Here is a 22,502-nt window from a genome sequence, read left to right as displayed (position 1 = left end):
TGTTTTCTTTTGACACGAGTGCCTACAGCACTATGGAAAGACATTCTTCATTCATTTGAGCTAGCTCATTTGTTGAAACGCAGCAAATTATACTACAGCAGCTGTGAACATTATGCAAGGCTATTAAAAGGAGGGTGTTGGTATCTTATTCGTATGTCAACATAAGAAAACCTACCGATTATATACATTCAAAGGCACGCAAGCATGTAGATAACACTGGAGGTACACCCTGTGTTGCAAATACGTTTTCAAGGTTTCATTTTGTAGAGCGGAAATATTTGCGGGCAACTGTTCCTGTGTAGGCTAGATACCCTCCGGTGAGTAACAATGGCCCTTACGATTAATATGGCTACCAGCCGATTACTCCAAGTAAGCAAAAGCCGTTAGCAGATGTTAGCTTCTGCCCTTAAAAAGGTTGCGTCCCGTCTCATTACTCTAGTTCAAGAAACACCTACCCTGAACCGACAGACTGTAGCGTCCCAGGGTGTTTGGGAGAGGTGCCCGTGTGCAGGGACCCCAGCATCCCTCTTCGGCGACGCTCCCGCACGCCCAGGCACCTCTGTGCCAGCTGCCCGTGCCCTTCCCGGAGGGATGGAGGGAGGGGAGCGGGGCTGGGCTCCAGGCGCATCCTCTGCCACCTCCTCCTCCGGGACGACGCAGCCTTTCCTGCCGCCAGCCAGCATTTTAAGCGCTCCCTCCCCAAGGGCAGGAGCCTTGCTCTGGCTCTCTAGGCACAAGCAATCCGTGACAGTCTTTAATTACACCCCTATCTGTTATTCCTTAAACAGCATCCTGTCTCAGCACACAGAGCAGGCTGGCAAACAGGAAGAATTAAAGCTGCACAGGCTGCCAAAAAGGGGACATTTCCTAACTTCCCAGCAATTAACTTTGAAATCAACCGGCAGGATAAATTCATACTGATTTTTAATATAATTACATAGAACTCTATGTATAAACATGCACACAAATCACGCTTTGTTTTGCTTGTAAAAAATACATGCAAACATATCCTCTGCATGGCTGAGATGCAGCTCTTACATTCCGAGTCCCAGCATACACTGAATTTTTATGGCTGAGCTATAAACCTCTGAAAAATGAGGTTTATAATAGAAAACCTGACACCATCTAAAATATAGCAGCACTATTGGGTGCTGCTGTAATATGGCCCTAATTTATAAACCACAGAGGAATCCTGTTCCATTTTGAAACTTACAGACAGTAATCTAGAAAAAGGGTAAACCACGAGGAAAAATGGTCATGTTGTCCGTGAGCTATAGCATCTAGTCCATCCAACAATTCAAAAATCAAATAGGATGCCACAATATTTAGGCCACGCACTGAATCCTGGACTGTCACAAAACAAAAACACGGCGTATCCTAGGATGGGGGTATATTTCATAAAGCCATGTGCCATTTCCCATGCCTCTGGGCAGTATTTTTTGAGTGAAAATTTGATATGAGAACACTAGAAGTAAAGAAAAAAAAAAGACTACAGAAACACAACCCAAACCCTCCAGTTTTGCTTGACATAATAAATGTTTTTGCAAGAGGGCTTCAGTGTACTCCTGTTTACATTGAAAAAAGTGGCAAAGCAAGCAGATTGTTTACTCACAGGAGACAAAACTTTATCACTAAACATTAGGAAAAAGCTCTCGGTGCCTTCAGCCTCCAGCTCTGCGTTAAAACGTATTGAGGAGACAGCAATTCATGGGGGCAGCACTCTGTCTCACTGCTCGGGATCTGCTTCTCCTCACTACGATGGACCAGAAACCTGTTAGAAATCTTTACAGTGACCTTGAAATGCTAAGCAGAGGTTTCAACCTTGGGATTTATGCTTGGAGAGTCACTTTGTGCCCCTCTGGTCATCACTGCCCTGGGACGCCTCCCCCAGCGCAGAGAGGGAGGGGGGAGCTGGACAAACAGCCGTCTAACAAAGTGACGCTCGCCTGCAATTTTGGGAAACAAACGTGAACCTGTTGGGACAATGGTCAGAAATCAAGAAGGTGAACAAGGATTTAATTCATCACTGTCGCTTGCTTCAAAGCCTGAAAAAATGTCACTCCTCCCCTACAGATCGGAGTTAACTCATCCTAGATCCTGGGATTACCCCTCTTACTGGCACTGAAGGTATTTTATTCCACAGCAAGAAACGACACTGTAGAGGCTCACAGCTGTCAGGTTTACCCTGAAATCTTCATTGTGGCCATCTCGGATTCCTTTCCTACTTCCCCTAAACAGTCTCCTTTTGCATGCTGAGCATCAAAGGAGAATAAATCCAGATTTATTGCACTTTTCCTGCTAAAACTGTTTCCCAGTAGACTGGCTGTAAATCAAGTGCACCGTATTCTTGTTGGCCACATCACTGCCCACCAGCGTGGTAACGTTCTGCCTACCGCAGGCTTAGCCCCTCCTACTCAAGTGAGCCCTAAGCCCTCTGGTCTCTTCATTAACAAAAAGCATGGATTTGCTCACAGAAAAAGCCAACAGCAGCAGCCTAAAGTCGCACTCCACGCAGCTGCGCCTTCCCCCAAAAAGCTTCACCGGCAGGCACTGCAGAAACGCGCCGGGCAGCGCCGGGATGCTGGGATCCAGGCGCAAGAGGGGCTGAGCTCTTCATAAACCGTTAGCAGGCTAACGAGGGCATCTGCAGAAGGAATAGGCACTAAAGCTGAAACTAGATACAAAATAAATATTCCAGAGCTGGATTTCTTACAAAAGATTCTGCTGAGCTATAGTTCCACATCAAATTTTTATTGAATACATTTTCTACTGAGAATTTGTGCACTAAAACCAGTCAAAATCATATGAGAGGAGTGTAAATTTCATGTACAGTTTTCACTGCAAATATCCTTCAAGAGAAAAAGCAAAAGCACTTTTTAATCAAGCCTACTCCACATCTCCTCCTTCCTTTCCCCTGCAACAGGAGCGGCAGGCTGGAAATCTGAGCCCACGCAGCCCTGGTCCCCGAAGCACCAGAGGCAGCGGGAAGCCTCTGCCAGAGGGATGCTCCACTTCAAGGTCACAGCGAGGCGGGGTACAGATTATCCATCCTTTGCCATGCCTAAAGATGGTGCCTAGGTCTGCTTGATGTATAGTAAAGCTACGACGAAGCTGACACTGTAAAGCAACTGATGGCTTCACTTGTGCTTAGCTCATGATATTAATTCACATGATTTCAGCAAACCGCTGTTAAAACCCAAGCTTGGTACTGCTTCTTTCCCCAAAATCAGATTTGCCTCTCCAAAAACTATTCAGGTCCTATCAATCCCCGAATCTGTAACGGCTTTCAGATTTGATCTCCTGTGATTCTACAACGCCCAAAATTGAGGGTTTAGTTCCCCGGAAGGACAATGTTTCTCACTATACAATCAAGATTATGGGTCACTTCGAGCTTGGAAAGACTCAAAGATCTAAAATGGTATTACAGACAGAAAAGGTATTTTAGACAACTTCTTTTAGCAGCTTCCCAGCATCTAACAGTTGTAACTTCTTCTTCCCCCTCGATGACTACAAGGTGAACTTAGAAAAAACTTCTTTTCTCAAAGGTTTCTAGATTTGTCAGCATAATGTAACTATTAAATGGGTCCAAAATCGAGCACCTTTCAGAACTCAAGCGAGCCTCGGCTGCTGCGCTGTCCTACACGCTCACACGGCTAGTCTTCCTGAGGTATTTAGTTACCTCAGCTCCTGAGAAGAAAATTACACTGAAGAAAAGGTCAATAAATGGCAGACAGGAGATGACATCCCGTAATAGTTATAATTACTGTTTATCAGAGTGCCTCACTGCACAGGTAGCAGGATACAGAACATATTTGCTGTATTTTTCCCTGAAAAAAGGAACATTGCTACACGATTCAGAGTTTGTACTATGAAATGTATGGTTTCCTGCACCGACGCTGCTTTATTACAGAAAGCCCAGCGCAGTTACATCGCCTCCATGGAAACGAGTGACCTTGAAAGATGTTGCATTCATTTTTCTTTCTGCATATTTTTGTGATGGATTTAATGTTCAATAAACCCAAAAGAATAACAGCATTTGAGGCTTGAGCTATTTGTGCAAGTGCCAAGCACTGCAGGAGGAGTTCAGGGCTGATTTCTGTACCTCGCTCAACACGTTCACAGCTAAACTGATGTCGTGGCTCCATTCTCTTCAATGTAGGCTGAGAAGGGGATTTCCTTTCTACGCAGGTTCCTCTTCCGACAACGTTTTACACAATGCATGCAAGGCAAATTCCTAGCAGGACAGATGCATGAAATGCAAAAGCATGAGATGAGCAAAATTTGACTGATGTGTTTCAGAAAGGCAACAGTTCTCCAAAGTATTAAATATCTGTATGTGGACACTATAAAGAGAGACTTATTTGTGTCCACAAAGACCGTGCTGCCATGGAGGCCACTGGACCATGGAGGTTAAAGCACATGGTGATGCTTGGCTGAACCACACCTGATGAAGGTCCTCCTTGCACTCTGAAAGCACTACAGCCACCAGTGCTGCATCTTAAAAACAGCAAAATCCCTAAAGAAGGCTCAAGTGTAGGATATAGAGAGAAAGAAGCACAAGTGTTCAGCATTTGTAAATAAAGGCTGCAATTACGGAGCCGTTGATGCCAGCTTTTAAAATGCCAGGAACAAATACAAATGAAGAATGGTGAAAATCCCGGCAGCCTCCTCTCTCCCTTTTCCAGCAGAAAGCGCCTGCGACGGCTTGCTGAACTACAAATGGCGCCAAGCAAAAGGGCAGCTGAGAGAAGTGGCGTGCGTGCCACCCCTCCGGCCACGATGGCACCGGGAGCCTCTGCCAGGCGCAGGCAAGGATGGAAACGGCGATTTGGTTCTTCCGTGTAACGACGGGCACGCGGCACTCACCGCTGCAGCATCCTAGTAGATCCACCCGCTTCCTGCGCCCTGGCGTGCAACAAGCTGCCCGCAGCTTCTCTTGCAGGTTTTAGTCCGAGATGCAATATTCTTGCAGGCCTCCTTTCCTTCACAGCTCTCATGCTTTCCTCAATAAGGCTTCAGCATTTACAAGCTTGTCTCTCTGCTGGCTGACCTTTGCTGCAACCAAGGTTTTAATTAACCCGTTTGATCCCATACGTTTGAAGTAAAGCTCTAGAACAGCCTTCTCTTGTCAGAGCAAGTACTTTTGACCAAAGAAAAATACCATTTCTTTAACCATCGATAAATCAGGTGGGGTTGGTGGGGTTTTTTTTTTTTTTGTTTTTGGTTTTTTTTTTTTTTTTTGGTTTTTTTTGTTTTGTTGTTAGGGGTTTTTTTGTGGGTCTTTTTTTTTTTTTAAGACATTAAAGAAATGACAAAATCACTTTCAGTCCTAGTCTCCCTTGTCAGGAAACAGCCTCAAGCATACCTAACAGGTAGCACTGCATATTCCTGTCCTTTTCTCATCAGTATCTGGCACTGGGGGTGGCAGTGGTGGTGTGTCCCCTGTTACTGCAACAAGGGTCAATTTGAACTGAGGGAAGTATGACAACCGTGTTGTCATACTTACAGACAAATCAAAGTAAAGCCTTCTCCCTGAGAATCATCTGCTATTTGAAAACTTGGCAGGATTCTGCCAGTATACTTACTTTTGTTTTAATACGATAAAAAAGCTTTTCCGAGGTGATCCCACTACCCACAGATACATCAACTAATGAACAAACGGAATGAGACGGGCCAAGAGTATCTCCGATACCTCCAATCTGCATATGGATCTAACACAAATTGAAAGTGCATTATCTGAATTTCTAAGAAATAACCAAGTGGCACCAGAAAAAAACCTTTGGTTTTATCTTCTGCTCGGCACTCCCGACAGCTGCTTATTAGCAGCCGTCTATGGCACACGCACACACACTGCATCTGGACAAACTCTAAGTAATCGTAAGCGCATGAGCACTATTTTCCCACAGTATATCAAAATATCGGAAAGAAAAGTGTGTAAGTTAGCAACGCAGGCCTGTTTTATGTGGAAAATATTCTAACCTTAGACAATCGTTCAGTATCATTCAAATACCCCAAATACTCTGAATTTCATCCCTCTCACGACTGCTCCAGAGCTTGGATTTTTTTTTCTCCTCCTGTTCCACTTGAAGTGGATTTCCTTGACCTTCACCCGTTTTAGCCATACCCCACGCAACAGCGCGCAGCACCCTGAAACAACCCCTTTTCCTCAACATTTCTGAAAGCACCTCTAATCGTGAAGTGTCCTGTAGGACAGCCGCCGGGGTGTTCCGCCCCAAGCAAGCGGCTGACAGCTGCAGCACCGGGCACGTGCGTGCTCACGCTACCTGAACTTGCGACGGCACCCTCCCGCCCAGCTGCTGCGGGCAAGCGGTGGACCGACACTGCCAAAAGCCCTCCTTTGGGTCAGAGCTCTTCCCAGCAAAGAGCAGCAAGCACCTTAAGCCCAAAGGCAGATTCAGGTCATGCAGCCTGACACCATTTTCCGAATTTCCTCCCCCGACAACGCAATAGCTATTCCATACTCAGAAAACTGTCTTGTTACGGGTGGCCCGATCAGGTTGGTCAAGGTGTTTAAGAGCCATCGTAACTAATAAACCCAGTACTGGTGATGCCACCCAAACATACCTTTCTAACACAAATATTGCCCTGCACACCTCTAAGGACTGCGAGCAGACCACACTTAAACGCACACGCTACACATGCTGTGCTGGGGCGCAGGCAGGCGGTCCGTCAGCTGGGCTGTCCTCCTGCCACCCGTCCCTGTTGTTAAGTGCATTATTTTCACTTGCTGCAAGGAGATCAGAAATACCCTCAACCTTTCTCGGGAATCTTTTGCAATATTTGGTTGTAAAAGGAGGACAATATGAAGACATATTCAATCCAACAGTCTTGTTTTGTGCCGGTTACATTATCAAGAAATCTAATTTCCCGGGAAGAGGCCATCCCATTTTACAGAGACTAAACTGATAAAAACATCAACCTCTATTTTACTCTATCTAAATTGTGCTTTCTTTACTGCTGATGGCTAATAACTCTGGTACGAGCTAGCAGACTGTCATACGACATACGTCTTGCAGCGGCGTGAGGAGCAGATGCAAACCGGCTGACATTTAACTGAAACAAATGTATGATAAGCAAAATCTTGCACTTCTTCCTCGACACAGAAAACGATGCCCTGAGGTACGACGCCTGTTCAGGAGGGAAAGCCGTTTAGGTCGTTCTCCTCCAGCTTCTGCCCCTTCACTAACACATTAAAGAAAACCATCGAATGACCTCACAGAGGACTAAGACCGTGGTCTGTAGACACCATTCCTATGGCTTCGGAGGTGGGTGCATCATTTTATAGCAAAGACCGTGAACTTGGGGCTGTTTTTAACAACCTTTACTGACTTTCACTAAGGGTAGTGCGCCATATATATGTTCACATATGTGATGGCCACTTTCCCATCCATCGGTCTGACATGAGACATCACCGTGGGCGCGGACCGGTGAGAGGGATGCAGTGATAATGGTGGCGGCCACGGGTGACTGGGACTGAGAGTCCTCGTACCAGCGGGGCCGGGCGAGACAGAAGAGGCATCGCAGTTTCATTAACTGGGGGCAAGTGGTGGCAGCACAGGACATCAGTGACAGCCGAAGGCAGCCGGTCAATAGAAAGGGAATAGACAGATACGCCTTCAGAAAGGAAAGATTATTTTGAGAACAAAAGCAACTGGGGTAATAAGAGAGACGTTCATGCAGGCAGAAGGATGGCAAGAAAAGCATTCAAAACTGGAGGCACCTGGGAAGTAATTTACCCAAAACAGTTATAAAAGCGTGCCTTAACAGACAAAATACAAAAGGGGGATAACCCACTGCAGGCCAAAACACTGCATATGAAAAGAAAAAAAATACCCTGTGTTTGAAGGAGAGACTTCAGCCTTGGCAACATCTGCTGCAAGTCTTCCGCTGCTCACACCAAAACGAACTCCAAATCTCTGAACTCAAATTGTAATTTGCTTCACTACAGAATTTCCAACCCAATCCCCAATTATGCCTCTCCGGTGAGGGTGGAACTTCAGCCGACAGGATAATACGTTCACAGACACCTGCAGATCTAATAATTGACCAGGGAGGATGTGGATGAGATCAGCAAAATTGCTGCATTGCCACTGCAAGCCTCAGAGTCCTACACCAGGAAACAGCTTTGCTACTGCAATGTGCATAATTTAATAAAACATTAACTCAAACCTGAGGTGAAGTAAATTCAGCATATTATATATTTCAAAATAGCATTAGAATTCAATTTAAGTGTCACCAAAAGCCTAATCCTCAGTATACAGAGCATATTAATAAGTGTCTTGGAGCCTGTGGTTTGATCTGATTTCCAGCTGAGTTGTGCTGTCGCATGACTGCCATCCCTGCCCTGAGGATATCTCGGTGATAGCATCACCGGTCCAAACCAGAGCAGAATGCGGAAAGATACAGGGTCCCACTTTCTGGGTCTTCCTGGGTGAACAGGTGGGCGTACGCTGGAGCAAAACCAATCCGGTTTCCAGTCGCGTCACTTCTGGGTGCCGCCGTCAAGACGCCGATGTTCCCCAGCGGTAGCAGGGTCCTCGGCAGGGCTCCCGGCTGCCCCCGAACCAGCCCTGCTTTCGGCTCCCTTTGTAGCCGTGGTGGCAAAATGCATTTCTGATAAGGCAGGTGCTCCTGTAAAAGCTGCTGGGAGCGGGCAGAGGAAGGGCTGTTCGCACGAGGCCGCGTCACATCCGCGCCGTGCTGCCCGGATTATGCACAGAAAGCTGCCGCTGGCTCAGGCAGGGGCTGCCCCCCCCAGCCGCACTGATGGCACATGGCAGGACTGCAGCCACCATAAAGTGACGGAGACGCTGCTTTCGATCCCCCAAGTCAGGCGTAAAGTGCAAATGGTGCATCATTTCCACCAGGAGCCAAATGCATAAAACCTGCTTTCCGTTTGCGCGGGAGTCGGCCATGTTTGGGACTTTTTTACGTCCCCCCTGTAATAACTCCTCTTGATTAGCAACCCAGGCACGTCCCACAGCAGTTTGGGAAATGCATCTCTTCTATAAATGACAACGGATTATTTAAGCAACAACTAAAGCGCTCTGACTGCTTTTTAGTTTGCTCGCATTAACGTCAGTCTCCTCATATATCTAGGGAATGAATCCGGGATTTTCTTTAAAATGGTGGAGAGCAATACAAAAATAGCAGACTACTCGTCTAAAATAAAGTTATGTGTTTGAAAGGGTTGGAAATTGTTTTTTAATCACTGGCGTCTTTCTTCAGGAATATAATCTGCCGACTATACATTCTGCTTTTCTATCCGATTTCTCAGGAAAATGCAGCAAGTGTGTTAATAAATAATTTACAAAAACATTACAAAAGATAAAGCACTCCTGCTAAAATGTTTCCAGCCTCCGAGATACCAGTTCATTTGTAATCCTCTCTGCCTCCCCTTCGCTGGAACATCAGCAGAGGGTTATTGCTGCCTTTCTCCGCAGCTCTATTTTACTCATCCTGCAGGTGTCAAAACGCATCTTTGTTTTGAAGGTATCCAGAGTGATAAAAGGGTACGGCCCAGCCTGAGTCGCAAGCTCAATTTTATCTACTACAGATTTTTGTCACGAAAAACGTTTTTCAGGAAAGCTACATCCTGATTTATTTTCGTGGTCTTGCGTGCGAGGATGGATGTAAAATGCAGACAGGCTGCTGACTCTCCCGAAAAAGAGGGCTCTTGTAGACGCTGTTCCCTCCCGTGTTTTGTCCTTCCCCTGACAGCAAACGGGACGTGCTTTCCGTGGCACTAAACAGGGTGATTTTGGAGCATGGTGCACAGGACGGCTTCGTTCTTAGGAAGAGTGGGGAGACGGTTGGGAGGAAGACAGCTTGGGATGAGCTCTGCCAGATGGAATGTAATTTTAGTGAAAGGCGAAGACTCTATGAGAAGCTGAAATTAGTGAGCAAGTAAAACTTGAAGGAGGAAAAATCAAGCAAAAATAGCCTTCAACTTGAACAGATCGTGTGTGTGTCTATTGAAAAAAGACTGTAAGACTGAAGGTGGGTTTCAACGGATGCAGCTGCTCTGGAAGCAAGTCAGGGCTTGAGAAAAGAAGTGGAAAACTGAGTATTATTCAACGGGATCACCCCCAGGTGAACCACTGCAGGTACTGAAGGGCCGTCACTGGGGCTACTCCCCCCTGGCTATCTCAGCAGCCCTGGCAGGGCTCAGCGCCACTGCACCCGTCCTTCCCCTGGGCTGCCCAGGCTGACCGCACGCTGCTAGGGGGGTGCTCTGCCTGCCAGAAATTCGGCAAAACCAACCAAGCACCTTCAGGCAAGCATCTTGACCAAGAGGAGCCGCACATCAGCTAGCTACGAGCTACAGCCAGCAACCACACTGCCCAAGCACCGGTCCAAGAGACGAGCTGCAAGCTTTTCCACCTTCAGCCGGCATGATTCACAGGGTGCAGGAGCTCCCGACGCTCAGCTGCAAAACACAGGAGACATTTCAAAGGCAGAAAGCGTGCGCGAGTGTCGGGGAGAAGAGAGTGGCTGTCGCCGCGTGTGACTTTCAGTGCCCATCACAAGAGCTGGCAGCGACAGTGGCCCCGCACGCCCCAGGGAGACGCCGGAGCGATCAGGAGGGAGATGACGGAGAGCAGACCTGCAGCAGCTGGCTCCTCTCAAAGAGAAACGGTCCCTCTCAGGTTCCTGATGCTGGAGGCATGTTTCACTAAAACACTGGAGAATAGCAGAGCACGACATGAATTGTTATCGTTAAAGCTATCCCTAATGATAGTTAAAATGAAGTTTTGGGGCATTTGTGCTAAATGGAACTTAAGTTTTACGCAATGTGCCGAGCCACAAAAAGGCTCCTTTGAACCAATTTAACTATTCATCCTGCTGTTAAACAGAGCTTTGCTGAGGGCAATCCCAGCACAGACCCAAGGCTTCTTGAGACTGGCAGCTGGGCACCAGGCTAACGCACCCAGCAGCTTCTGCCCTCGAACCAAAATGAATGAAAAGGGTTAAAGCGTTTGCGAGGAGGCACAGCTAACACCGCTCTCACATGGTTTCTCTGAAATTCATTTTCAGCAGTAAATATTTGTTAGAAACATGACCGAAAAAAAATAAAAATCAAAATAATGAAAACAGAAAATTATTATAGAAGAGTTAACAAAACCCTTGGAATTTCAGCTGGACTGAGCAATACAGTTTGCACAGCTCCACCAATTGCAGGAGTATTTCAGATCTTTAACAATCCCTGAATAACACGATGGGAAGTCTTGAGACACGGCTGTTCCTGTGATCCACGGCAGCAGAGACATGGCAAGGAGCACTGTGCCTTCAAAAAGAGCTGGCGAGAAGATGAAAGGAGAGAAAGGAGAGAGCAGTCTTTTAGAAAGATCACGTCAAAGGAATATTAAGGAAGCCTGAAAAGGGTATCTACAACTTTTTCATTCTCTGAAAATGCTTTTGCACACGGAAGCATCATGAAGCACAGCAAAGATGCAAGGGGACTGACTGCTGTATCCTATCGACTTCTGGCCAGAGTGGGTATCGAAAGCACTTCTTCTGTTGCAGCTCAGAGCTAAATCGATGCAAAAGACAATTCTGCTCTCCTGGCAGCACCGAGTGCTCCCACCATGCTTACTGTCTTCTCTCACAGCACAGCTCCATGTGCACACTTTGCACTAAAAATAGGAATCCGAGGCAAATAAAGCATGCCTGCTCAAAAGGACTGTTCTGTAAATACCCACCTGTTGGTGGGAGGTCCTGTGTGGTCCTGCAGAAATAACGCTTTCCAAAGAGACGCCCGTGCTGAAGAGGCACCGAGGTGTGCCTGCTCCTGCTGAAGGGACGTCCTCCAGGCCAAGGGGATGGCTGGCACCTTGGCCCAGCTGCACATCTGCAGGAGAGGCAATGGAAAACTCCGGGAAGAACAACAAAAGCAAACAGGGTTTAGCCCTTGAAACGGGGCTGAAAGCATGAGAGGAACAAAGGCAGGGGCTTCAGAGAGAGCGGGGTCTCTGAAGGCTGGCAAACACGGCTCGTGCGTCTTCAGAGATGTGAGCTGAAAAACAACCATCAGGAAGAGACTGGGAAGACTGTGAGTGGATGTGAAGGGATGGGTCGTACCTGCCTGGATGCGTCTGTCTGAGAAAAATCACCAGGGGTTCGCGTTAGCTTCTTCCCGTCATGCCACCGCAAAAGGAAGAGCCAAAGCTCGGGTCAGAGGAGGGCACTGTAGAGTGTTACAGCAGTCAGAAAACACCTGAGCCTTTAGAAATTACGGCATTTTGAACATGAGAAAGGCAGAACTTTTTCTTCCTTTCGACTTTGTTTGTGGCCACATTTTAGGAACGTGGGAGTTTTTCTATCTGTTGGGTATTGTGGTCCATCTCAGCTGGGCCTCTGCCTGCAGATGAGCTCTGCATTTTTCAGCAGAAGTTAACCCTCCGATACCCACAGACTCTGACCATGTAACAACAACAAATAGCACTTTATACCACCTTATGTTTATATTCTCTTCTGGATTTCCTTAGCTTTATGGCAAGCACTGAGTAACAGCCTCTACAAGGGGGAGAGACAGTGCATCAAGACATTGCAAAAGTAAATAGCGCTAAAGTCAATAGGTCCCCAAGTGCCTCCACCACAGGTCGTGAGTGCCATCGCTACCATCGCTCTGATGGGATCCTGGACCTCGGACTGTTCAGTAGCTGTCCCAAGGTCACCCAGCCCCATCTGCGCCATGATGCTGCGGGTCATCACAGCTGTGAGCTCAGGATGCTGAACCACACCAGCACCGGTCAGGTATGCTGTGCCATACTCTGCTATACTTCAACACACGCTTAATTTCTTGATATAGGCTAAAACTCACTTTGGGAAAATGTGCTAGCATAGAGGCAACAGTTTATATTCCCGTTAGAAAAAACTGCAAAGGCTCATTATGCCGAGAGCCTAACTTACACCTTGCTCCCCAACAATATGGGACCACTCTAAAGTGCCACATACAGCGCACGATCTTCAATGCTTTATTGCCCAGTCATTTCTATTTTACCCAAATGAAAAATAAAACCCTATTACTAAGCAAAAGTCTCAGGAATTTTTATGAGACTGTAATGCTTCCAATTTATGTTGAAAAAGACCAAAATCCTCAAGCTGCCTGTTGCTCCTCCAGCCAAGGACACGGAAGATGCTGCTGAGGCAGCGTGGCACAAGTGATCAGACAGGGAAATGCTGCTCTGCTGGGACACTGTGAAACAAAAAAGGGAAGGTTTTCCTCTCGCTTAGGACATAATGGAAAATTTGAGGCAAAGAAATACAGAATGAACACCAAATCTCTGCAGGACAGCTGCAGGCATCATGCAAAATGTTTTAACTGATTTTCAGACCTTGATACTTTCTGCCCAAAGCTTTCAGACGAGCCGCGTTTTAGGAAGGGAACACTCAGGGAACATCAAGCATCAGTGTAGACATTAATAGTCATAAACAGCTGAATATCAAAGTGTATCAGAAGGAAGAATCCAGGAAAAAACGGTTTAAAGAGAAAATATCGCACGTCTCTGACATTAAATCAGTGCTTATGGACACTCTGCGAGGTACAGTTGGTGCATGTAGGACCACGTGAAGGATAATTAAAGACCGCTAACAGAATATTGCGCAGCTACGGTGTCCCCTTCAGCATCCCCCACTTGCTCCTTCCAGGACAGATGTCTCGCCCAGACCTCACCACTGGTATGACTGCTGCTGTCCCCTGACTTTTCCCTGCCATTTTCTACCCCCCCGTAAAGCATCCCAGTGACTCCTGTGGCTGCTGAGAACACCCTGCGAGTGTGCAAGGAATAAAGATGCAATGCAATTCTTTCCCCCGAGCTGCTAGAGGACTGGATTATCACATTTCAGCAATTACTGCGAAAGCCCCATTTACGACAGGGCTCTGAGGGACTCTGGCGTCTCCCCGTGCCCGGCGCAGCTCAGCCCGCGTCTCGCCCTGCTTCTCCGACTCACCTGCGAGAAAAGTGCCACTTACGCACTTTTTCATCAATTTGGAATTATTCAACGAGCAGTTAATGTGCACACCATCTGAAACACGTGTCTGCCTACATGTTGCTCTCGAATGCTTTTTAGCCTTAATTTGTTTGACTGGCTGAGATGAACAGGCAAACAGCAACGGGCTGAACATCCCTATCCACTTCTATCAGTATTCCCCGCACCTCCCATTTCCACGAGCATCTTCATCAAGAAAACCTCCCCTCTGCAAATGCTACTGGCAAACCAATAAGGTAATGAACATTCTTTGAACAAACGCATGGGATTTATTTGAATGTATGATCATAATTAATTTGATTTTATTCCAATTCTTCTATAGCTGAATGGCAGGATGTCCTATCATGTCGGCAGCACTCTGGCGAGGATTCCTAATCTTGCCTTGCTGTGACTGTTGCTGTTATTAAATTACTGCAGAAGGTGGGGAGTCATTCAAAAAACCAAACAAATAAGAAAATTTATGAAACCTGAATGCCTAAAATGTACATTTTTCCCGTATTTAGGCCAACAATTACAGAAAAGATGGCAATATGAAAAGTTCTGTCCCACGTCACGAAGAACTAATATTTAGCCACTGTCTAAATTCACAAAAAGTTTTTAGCATGATCCAATAGCACAGCTTATGTACTTCTTAACTAAGAAAAAGGGCAACACTTTTTTTTGATGTATTACCTCCCATAACCACAGCACCTTAACACCAGCACCAAAAAAGATATCAGAAGCTGCTAAAGGCAGGATAGAAAACGATGACTGTCCAACAAACTAGTCTCCAGCTATATGGCAAGAGACGTATCGATATTAATGGGTAAGATGAAGCCCGCCTCCAATAACCTTTGCAAACAGCAGCCAGCCCCAGGAGCCTGGCAGCTAGATTAATTTTAAATTCCTGGGGTGCCAATTCCCAATCCACAGAAGGGAACGCTGCATTTTGCTACTCAGCTGTGCCAATGTTTGAAAGTTGTCTATATCTGAGAACCCACGTTTTCCCTGCATTAGTCATTATGAGTACAAACAGGTTTTTTTCCTTCTTCTTTTTCCATTGAGAGAAAATCTGATGCCATTTTGAAGTTCTAAACCCGCGCAGCGCGGGTGTTCGGACACGCACGTCCTGCTGGCAGACAAGCCAACAAACCCAGTGGCAGTGTCTGTGCGCTGAAGCCCTTCCAGGAGTCTGGGGACCTGCCATCACTCATACCTAAAAAAAGGCTTCAGCAGCGCTGTTCTGCGCTTGACTAACTGCAAACAGCTAGAGCATTACTTCTTTTGGGAAGTTAACAGTAATGAAAAAAAAAAAGTGCTTTTAAGGCAGTGCCTCACTCAGAGCCAGAATAATTATCGGAAAGACAAGGTAGCACATGATTTGTGGCAGAATGCAAAGAAAAAAATCTGTTTCTTTTTAACGATCTGGGTAATTTCCTTGGGAATGGAAACATGGAGGGCCAAGTGAAATGTTTGGAAACGGGAAAGTGTTCCAAAAGCGCGTGCAACTCATTAAAGATGCAGCACATTGTAAGGAGGCTTTGCAGCAGCCTTGTCGTAAGGTGCTGCTGAAGAGTCCTCCCCAGCTCCCCTTGAAGAGGTCATCTGCATCACCAGCCCTACCCCTTCCTCTGCCTGTTGCTCAGAGCATGATCTCGTATGTCTACAAATCAGAAAACTGGAAGAAAAACAGGAGAACCCAATGTAGGAAAACACCACCACCACCTCGGCTCGCGATTCCTTCACTCAGCTCCAAGAGACCCATGTGAGAGCCTGCCAGTGCCCCGGGCTGGACCATCTCCTGCAGAGACACCACAGTGCTTGCTTGGCAATTACAACATCTATTAAAAAAAATATTAAAGGTGTTTGTGGTAAGGCAGCATTTAAAATCCACGGTGAAGAAAGCTTGAAATGTCTTAAAAATGTAAACCCCTTCAGAATGGAGAGGAGGAGACCTCAGCTGTGGTGCGTTGTACGGCAGGATAACTTCTTGTAGCAGGGACTCAAGAAAACTGCATTTTGCCTGCTGACAGTTCAAGCTGACTGGTTTTCATCTCTTATCCCTTTGACCAGTCTGCAGGGAGAAGGCACATTGTGTAATCATAAATGACAATGCAAAGTTGTTTAAGTAAGAAATCAGATCCCACCACGTAATTAACGGCTATAGCACAGCATAGATGCACAGGAGAGACCCGTAGTCTCTGTGGCTTCTTTGAGTCTTGGCCTTTACGCTGAAAATGCTAGTCAGAAAAGATCAAGAGCAATTGTATGGGGATTTTTAATCAATATCTAACCTGACAATAGGATTTAGAGGAAGATCACCCCATAAAACACAGGTGGGATTGCAGACTAGTTGTATTTACTTCTTATTGACCAGAGACTCGCAGGCAGAGAGCGCCATACCCCAGGAAGGTACTACCAGACTCTCTAAAAAAAGCAAAAATCACCCATTTGCCTCTGTGAACTGAAAAGCCAAACCTTCTGCTGGAGGCTAATGTTAAACGTTGCCCTGTCTGTACCTGTTTTGGAATATAAATGTCACTTATTGGGTGGTGTTGAAGTGGAAGACTCTGAAGCAGATGCACAAAATACCTCCTCCCTCTCTCCTGCTTTCACTCACCCCAAATTCACTGTGGAGCTGAACAGAAACATTGCGCAGGTGTTAGAAAAGCGTCATCGGTTCTTGACCAGCACTTTTCTCTCCAGCTGCATAACCTTGAAAGCATGATTGAAGGATGCCCATGGATGCCTGGGAGATGGTGTCATGAATCACAGACCCCTATTCCTCCCACAGCGAAGGCAGAACGTGTCCTTGTTTCTGAATACAAGTATACTACACTCACAGCGAGATGTCCTGCATCACATTTTATAAATAGGCTCGTGAGAAACATACTTCCCATTCACTCATCTCAATCCAAAGCAATTATTAGAGCAAAGATGATGGCCTAAATGTCGACACACCCCCTCCGAACGTGAACGAGCCAGACCTCAGGGTGAAGGTAAGAAGATCCTATGGTGCTGCAATGCAACTCATTAGGTGTCAGTTTGCTAACTGCCACAACAGCCAAGTCCAGCAATACTTTGAGATAGCATGCAACAAAAATAAGAAGAAATACAAGACTTGTGATTAAAGCTGAGGGGTGACCTACGAGGGGAGGCTGCAACAGAGCAGGGTCTGGGGACTGTCCGTGGTCAGGGAGTGGTCGGGCTATGCGAGCATCGCTCAGGCTGCTGAATAACGGGTTGAAATCATGGGAAATTTCCCAATGGAAAGATGGGCAAAGCTGGAAAATACTCTCTGAAAGGTAATGGAAAAAGCTTTGCTGTTTGGGAGCTAATCTCCCTAAAGGTCACAGCCCAATTTTAGGTTGGAGCTCTGCAGTTTGATTTTGCGTCATCTGTTCCTCTTGGGATCTAACAGGAAGGACTCTGCTGTCTGCCCTGAATTTCTTCAGAAACAGGGGCCTTCCTTAACATTTTCAGTTTATGTGAAAACATTTCATGAGCTGAGCTGCCCTTCAGGGATGCTGGAAACCTCCCAGCGCCTGTGGTGACTGCGCCTGGGCTCAGGGCTGCTGCAGACCGGTGACGACGGGGGGACCTGCGGCAGCTTTCAACCCTGTGCAGTACTGGTACCTCCCCGAGCTCCCGGGGTGGTGGATGGAGGATGCTTCCACCAAGCCCCAGCCCAAACTCCTGTTCCTGAGTAGGCAAGAGCAGAGGAATCAAGTGACCTGCTATTCCACCCGCCGTGGTCCTCTCTGCCTTCACAGGGACACCCGTAACAGACACTGACTGGGGAAGCACTGCCGTGCCGGCAGTTATGCGGAGGGAATTCAGTTTCCTTTGAATTCTTGTGTCACACCATCCGTCACGGGCACTGGCAGAGATGGATGCTGAACAGCAACACAAGTAGCCATCTACCGCCCCAAGCAAATTGGACCGTAAGTTTAGAGGTTTTGCTCAGTTCGGCACACTGAACTGTGAACATCTAATGGCTTCTTTAGCTGTACCTACACCCCACTCCCCCTCTTCTCGCTGCTCGCTGCATCCAACCATGGATGCAGGTCAGGACCTCGAGAGGCTGCAGGGAAAGCGCTAAATGTCTGCAGGATTGACATGGTCGCGCTGCGTTTTCAGTGGAGTCACAGCTTTCCTCCGTGGAGGTGAAATGCTGCTCCTGCTGCTGCAGCGAAGTATCTTCCCCTTTACTTACACACGGCATTTATAAGCAGAGGATGCAAACAGAGCTGAGACGCACATAAACATCATAGAGGACAGTGACATTTTGTGCACGTTCCCTTTGAATACGTCCATGGCGCGGGCACTGTCCACTGTGGGTCATCTTTCATGCACCAGTCACAGCAGCAGCGCCTTCTTTTTTAATATGGAAGTGCAATTGCAAAACCGGGGGGAAAAGGGTTTATTTTCCATTTGCTTCTTGAACCCGATGTCACTTTCCTCAGACCTGTTTGTTTTCAGGACTGCTGGGTTTAATCTTTAAAACAATAATATTATTACAATATGTGTCAAATGCTGTCTTCTATCAAAAGAAAACAAATTGCTTCCACCCTGTAAGCAAGGTAACCAGTCAATAACATAAATAGCTCGGCAAATACAGGGTTAGCATGTTGGTCCAGCAAACGCCCACCCTGGGCAAACTCCTGCACATGAACCCGAGCGCACCCACTGCAGCCCAAGGAGCCCTGGGGGGATCCGGCCACTACCCAAACCCTGCAGGAACAGGAGGAAAACTCTGCTTGGCTCCTCCAGGGGCTTCGCTGTGCCCACAACAGCCAGAAGAAAAATCATTGAGTGACCCCAAAAAACTCCCTCGAGACCAAACTCCCCACCAGAGGAAAGCAGATCCACCACAAGGCTGGCCACAAGGCTCACCCCAAATTCAAACACAGCCACCGGGCTGACTTCTCTCCCATGCCATCGCATGCCAGTACAGCAGTCAGCTTCCTGAGCTCCGGTGTCTGCTTCGCTTCAGAACGGGAAAACACAACTGAAAACTCACTTTGGCTGACTCTGTTTCGGGAATGTTTGAGCTGCCATCAGCTATATATTTGCTAGAAACTTATCCAGAGAAAATATATCATACCGCTGAACAGAGACATACAACTAAGAAAATCCCCATCACCTTCAGACAAACAAAATCCCCCCAAACAATGAAACACGGGATCGCCAGCCTCCCTGGCAGCAGTCAAACACGGCCCTATGGGCTCGACCGGATTACCCCATCAGAGAGGAATTTGTCGTCATCCTACCTGCAGAAGCCAGTAGCACCTTCTGTGAAACGTGGGGATGATGGAGGAATGGACGTAGCAGCCGTACAAGCACTAGGGACACAAAAAGAGAGAAAGCAGAGTCGGGTTAGCGAAGGAAACCAGCACCCAAGGAGGCAGTGCCAGGGACGGGACCGGCAGCGCGTTATCTGCCACCGGAGGATGTTGTTTCCGAAGTCAGTCCATGACTGGTAACACACAACGCCAGACTATAGCACCCCAAAATTGTTTTTTAAACATTGCTACAGGTTACAGAATCACTTTCCTAACAGCCCCCGGTGCGCCAGTGGGCTGTGTTCACCCGCGGCTCAGCCATCCAGGTGCGGACGGAGCACACGGAGTCTCCCCCCGGCGCTCTGCATCCCGACACACAACACAGAGGTGGTGGTGGTGGTTAGCAGAATTTTAATCTTTGCTTCAACATATTTTTATTTTTAAAAAAAACACAACGCAAACATCTCTTTTCCACTGTTTATCACACAGGTACCTAAACTGAAAATCTAGGGTTTATAAACAGAAAAAATTGCTGTCAGGTATGTTATAGAGCAAAATGCCAAAATACAGGTACTTTTTTTTCCCTCTTCTTTTTTTAAATGAACTCTGCTTCTCAGATTAACTGAAATAAGTAAGGTTAAGGAATTCTTTCTGCAGGAAAAAAATCAAATTTCCAGTATGTTAAAACTTTTCAGCACCGCTGTTGGTTGGAAGCTAAGCCCAGTGCAAACCAAACACACAAAACTGATTTTAATTTAAAAGATCCCGGAACAATTCCTGTCCACAAGATTTGTTTATTATTAAGAAAGCAATATTATTTTCTGACTCTGCTAGCTTTTAATATAGTGCACATGGGGGATGGGTGTGCATGTAATGATATATTCTCCCATACTGAAGGTGATTAGTTTTCCTTAAATAAGAGATTGCAACAGCCCAGCAATCTGCTCGCAGCTTTCTTCAGATATTTCCCCTGGAAGATTGAGGGCCATGCGTATGTTAGGCACACCAGTATTCTGCCATTACAGAAGGAAAAAATAAATAAATCCAACTGCAGGGGATTTTTAAGGGGAGTTTCTTTTTTTGTTTTACTCCAGTGACTGCATCGATTATGACGACTCTCACGATTAACACGCTCTTCACTCGCTCGCAGCCCTGTCTGCACCCTATCAGGGGGTCCTCACCGGTCCAGGGCGCGGGAATCGTCACCAAGCATCCTCCCAGCAGCAGTGCCTGCAGGACGGGTCGGCCTTGGCTCCGGCCAGACTTCAGCAAGTCTTTAAACAGTGTTAAGTGGGACCTAAGCGGACGGGTACTGGAAAAAACTTATCACTAAGTCACCATCCTAGTTCTCTCGAATACCTGTTTCTGCAGATACGGATGCCACGGCATCAACAGTGATGTGAAGGTTGATGCGTGGCATCAAGGCGTCACCAGCGGTGGTGGGGGTGACCCACGCTCAGTGCCCTGCTGACGCTGTTATCCCGGCCACACACCAGCCTGCGCCGGGACAGGGCTCCATCCATGGCATCCCCCCAGTGCAGGACACCGGCCATTTACACGAACACAAAGGGTCAGTAAATCTTCATTTATAATCCTTCTGTCCGGAAGGCACCTCACAAACTGTGAAAACGCGCTGCAAGCAGCAAGCTCGCCAGCCCCGACATCGTTAGCGTGCCCCGTAAGGGCGAGCGTGGAGGTGTGTCGTCAAACGTGCACACTCATCAGCAAGCACACGGGCAGGCTGGTGGCAGCGTCTCCTCCCCGAGATCACTGCTCACAAGGTCGCCCTGAATTAAAAAGGATTTAAGGACTGCTGGCTGCTATCACCGAGTTATTTTTAAAATACAAATGACAAAGATTAATAATGTTTTTAAATCTGTCAAGGGTACACGCCACACACAAAAAAAGCAGGGAGGAAAAACACAGGGGGAAAAAAACCTGCAGAAAATAATCCAAAGAAAAGCTTAATGTTTAAATCCCACTACTCAGCCTGGGGAAACGCAGACACCGTTTGTTTAAGATAATCCCTGACAGTGATTCCTGGCTGCACGGCACCAGGGGCTGCATTCAAAGGTCTTTAATGTTCAGTCCTGCTGACTCAGAGCTGGTCCCCTCGCTTTGGAAAGCAGCTTGGTAGGTGCAGCATCTCCCAGTCCCAGCGAGGATGGGAAAGCTGGTCTGGAGCATGCCGCTGGAGGAGCCTTCGCAACAGCAAGGAACACCCATAGCGGCTCGTGCGACATACATCAATATTTATCTTTATATATCAGCACACCCCCACTTGATTCACAACCCTGATTTGCTGTGAAGTCGATCGAAACTTCACCATGATTAAAACAAAAAATAATGACAAGCACTAATGCTGAGCTCCTTGTAGCTCACCGCATTTAGTGCGCAGGAAAGCTGCCCTCTATCTCCAGATCTGTCTCGCATATAATTCTAGAGATGTCAATAGTGAAGTACATAAAAGCATCCCACCTCCATGAAACTGTTTTTCAACGTTTCAGCAAAACACTAAGAAAACCCTAACGGTTCACATAATTTACAAAGCATCCAGAACACAGAAGTGATTTTTTTACATTTTCTTTTCTTTTTTTCCCCACATGGCATGACATGGGAATCTAGTTCTGGACTGATGTTTTGGGGCTGGGCGTTCTAACTTGGGCGGCTGGGATGACGGAGACCCACGCATAAGCAAGCGCCCCGGCCTCGGAGAGACAGCAGGGAACTCTTCTTCACGGGCACTGTGTGCTTGCACTGAGACATCGCGTGGCTGCAGAGAAATGCACTGCGGTGGGAGAAACACCCTGACACTGTTAGATGACACAAAATCTAAAGTTTGATAGCACGGTACGTGTGGGTTTACAGGGAGAGGGCGCACAGAGGCGATTTTCCCGCACTCGGCTCGCTCAGACCCCCGCCCTCGACACGGGGCGGCGATGAACCCCTCTGCCTCGCAGCGGGTCAGGGCCACCAAGCGCCCGGTCGGCAGAGGACAGCTCGACACGCGATGCTGCAACTAATTAGGAGAATGGAATTACCTCCCCAGCTGGCCTTAGGAGACAGGTAGCCAGGGCACACTTAATGCCTTTAGCTAAAGGAGTGTTTAAAATGAATTCTTGCTCAAAACAGGCAAAAGGGGTTTCATTAGCTGGGTTTTCTTTTTTTATTTATTTTTCCTTTTTCAGGGAGGTAAAAAACGCACAGGCCTGTGTGTCTGTGGCT

The 22,502-nt window shown here is 47.1% G+C and overlaps 1 protein-coding gene across 1 annotated transcript in view; it reads right to left on the bottom strand.

Moving 5' to 3' along the window:
- The window catches only part of CAMTA1 (calmodulin binding transcription activator 1), a 302,985-nt gene that overhangs the window by 118,466 nt on the left and 162,017 nt on the right, over window positions 1–22,502 (bottom strand). The window contains exon 5 of the mRNA XM_059830126.1: window positions 19,266–19,337. Coding sequence (XP_059686109.1) covers window positions 19,266–19,337 — 72 coding nt within the window. The remainder of the gene's footprint in view (window positions 1–19,265; window positions 19,338–22,502) is intronic.

Source organism: Gavia stellata, chromosome 27, assembly GCF_030936135.1.
Source record: "Gavia stellata isolate bGavSte3 chromosome 27, bGavSte3.hap2, whole genome shotgun sequence".
NCBI lineage: Eukaryota > Metazoa > Chordata > Aves > Gaviiformes > Gaviidae > Gavia > Gavia stellata.
Note: the sequence above shows the minus strand (reverse complement) of the source record. Positions and strands in the feature narration are given on the sequence as shown.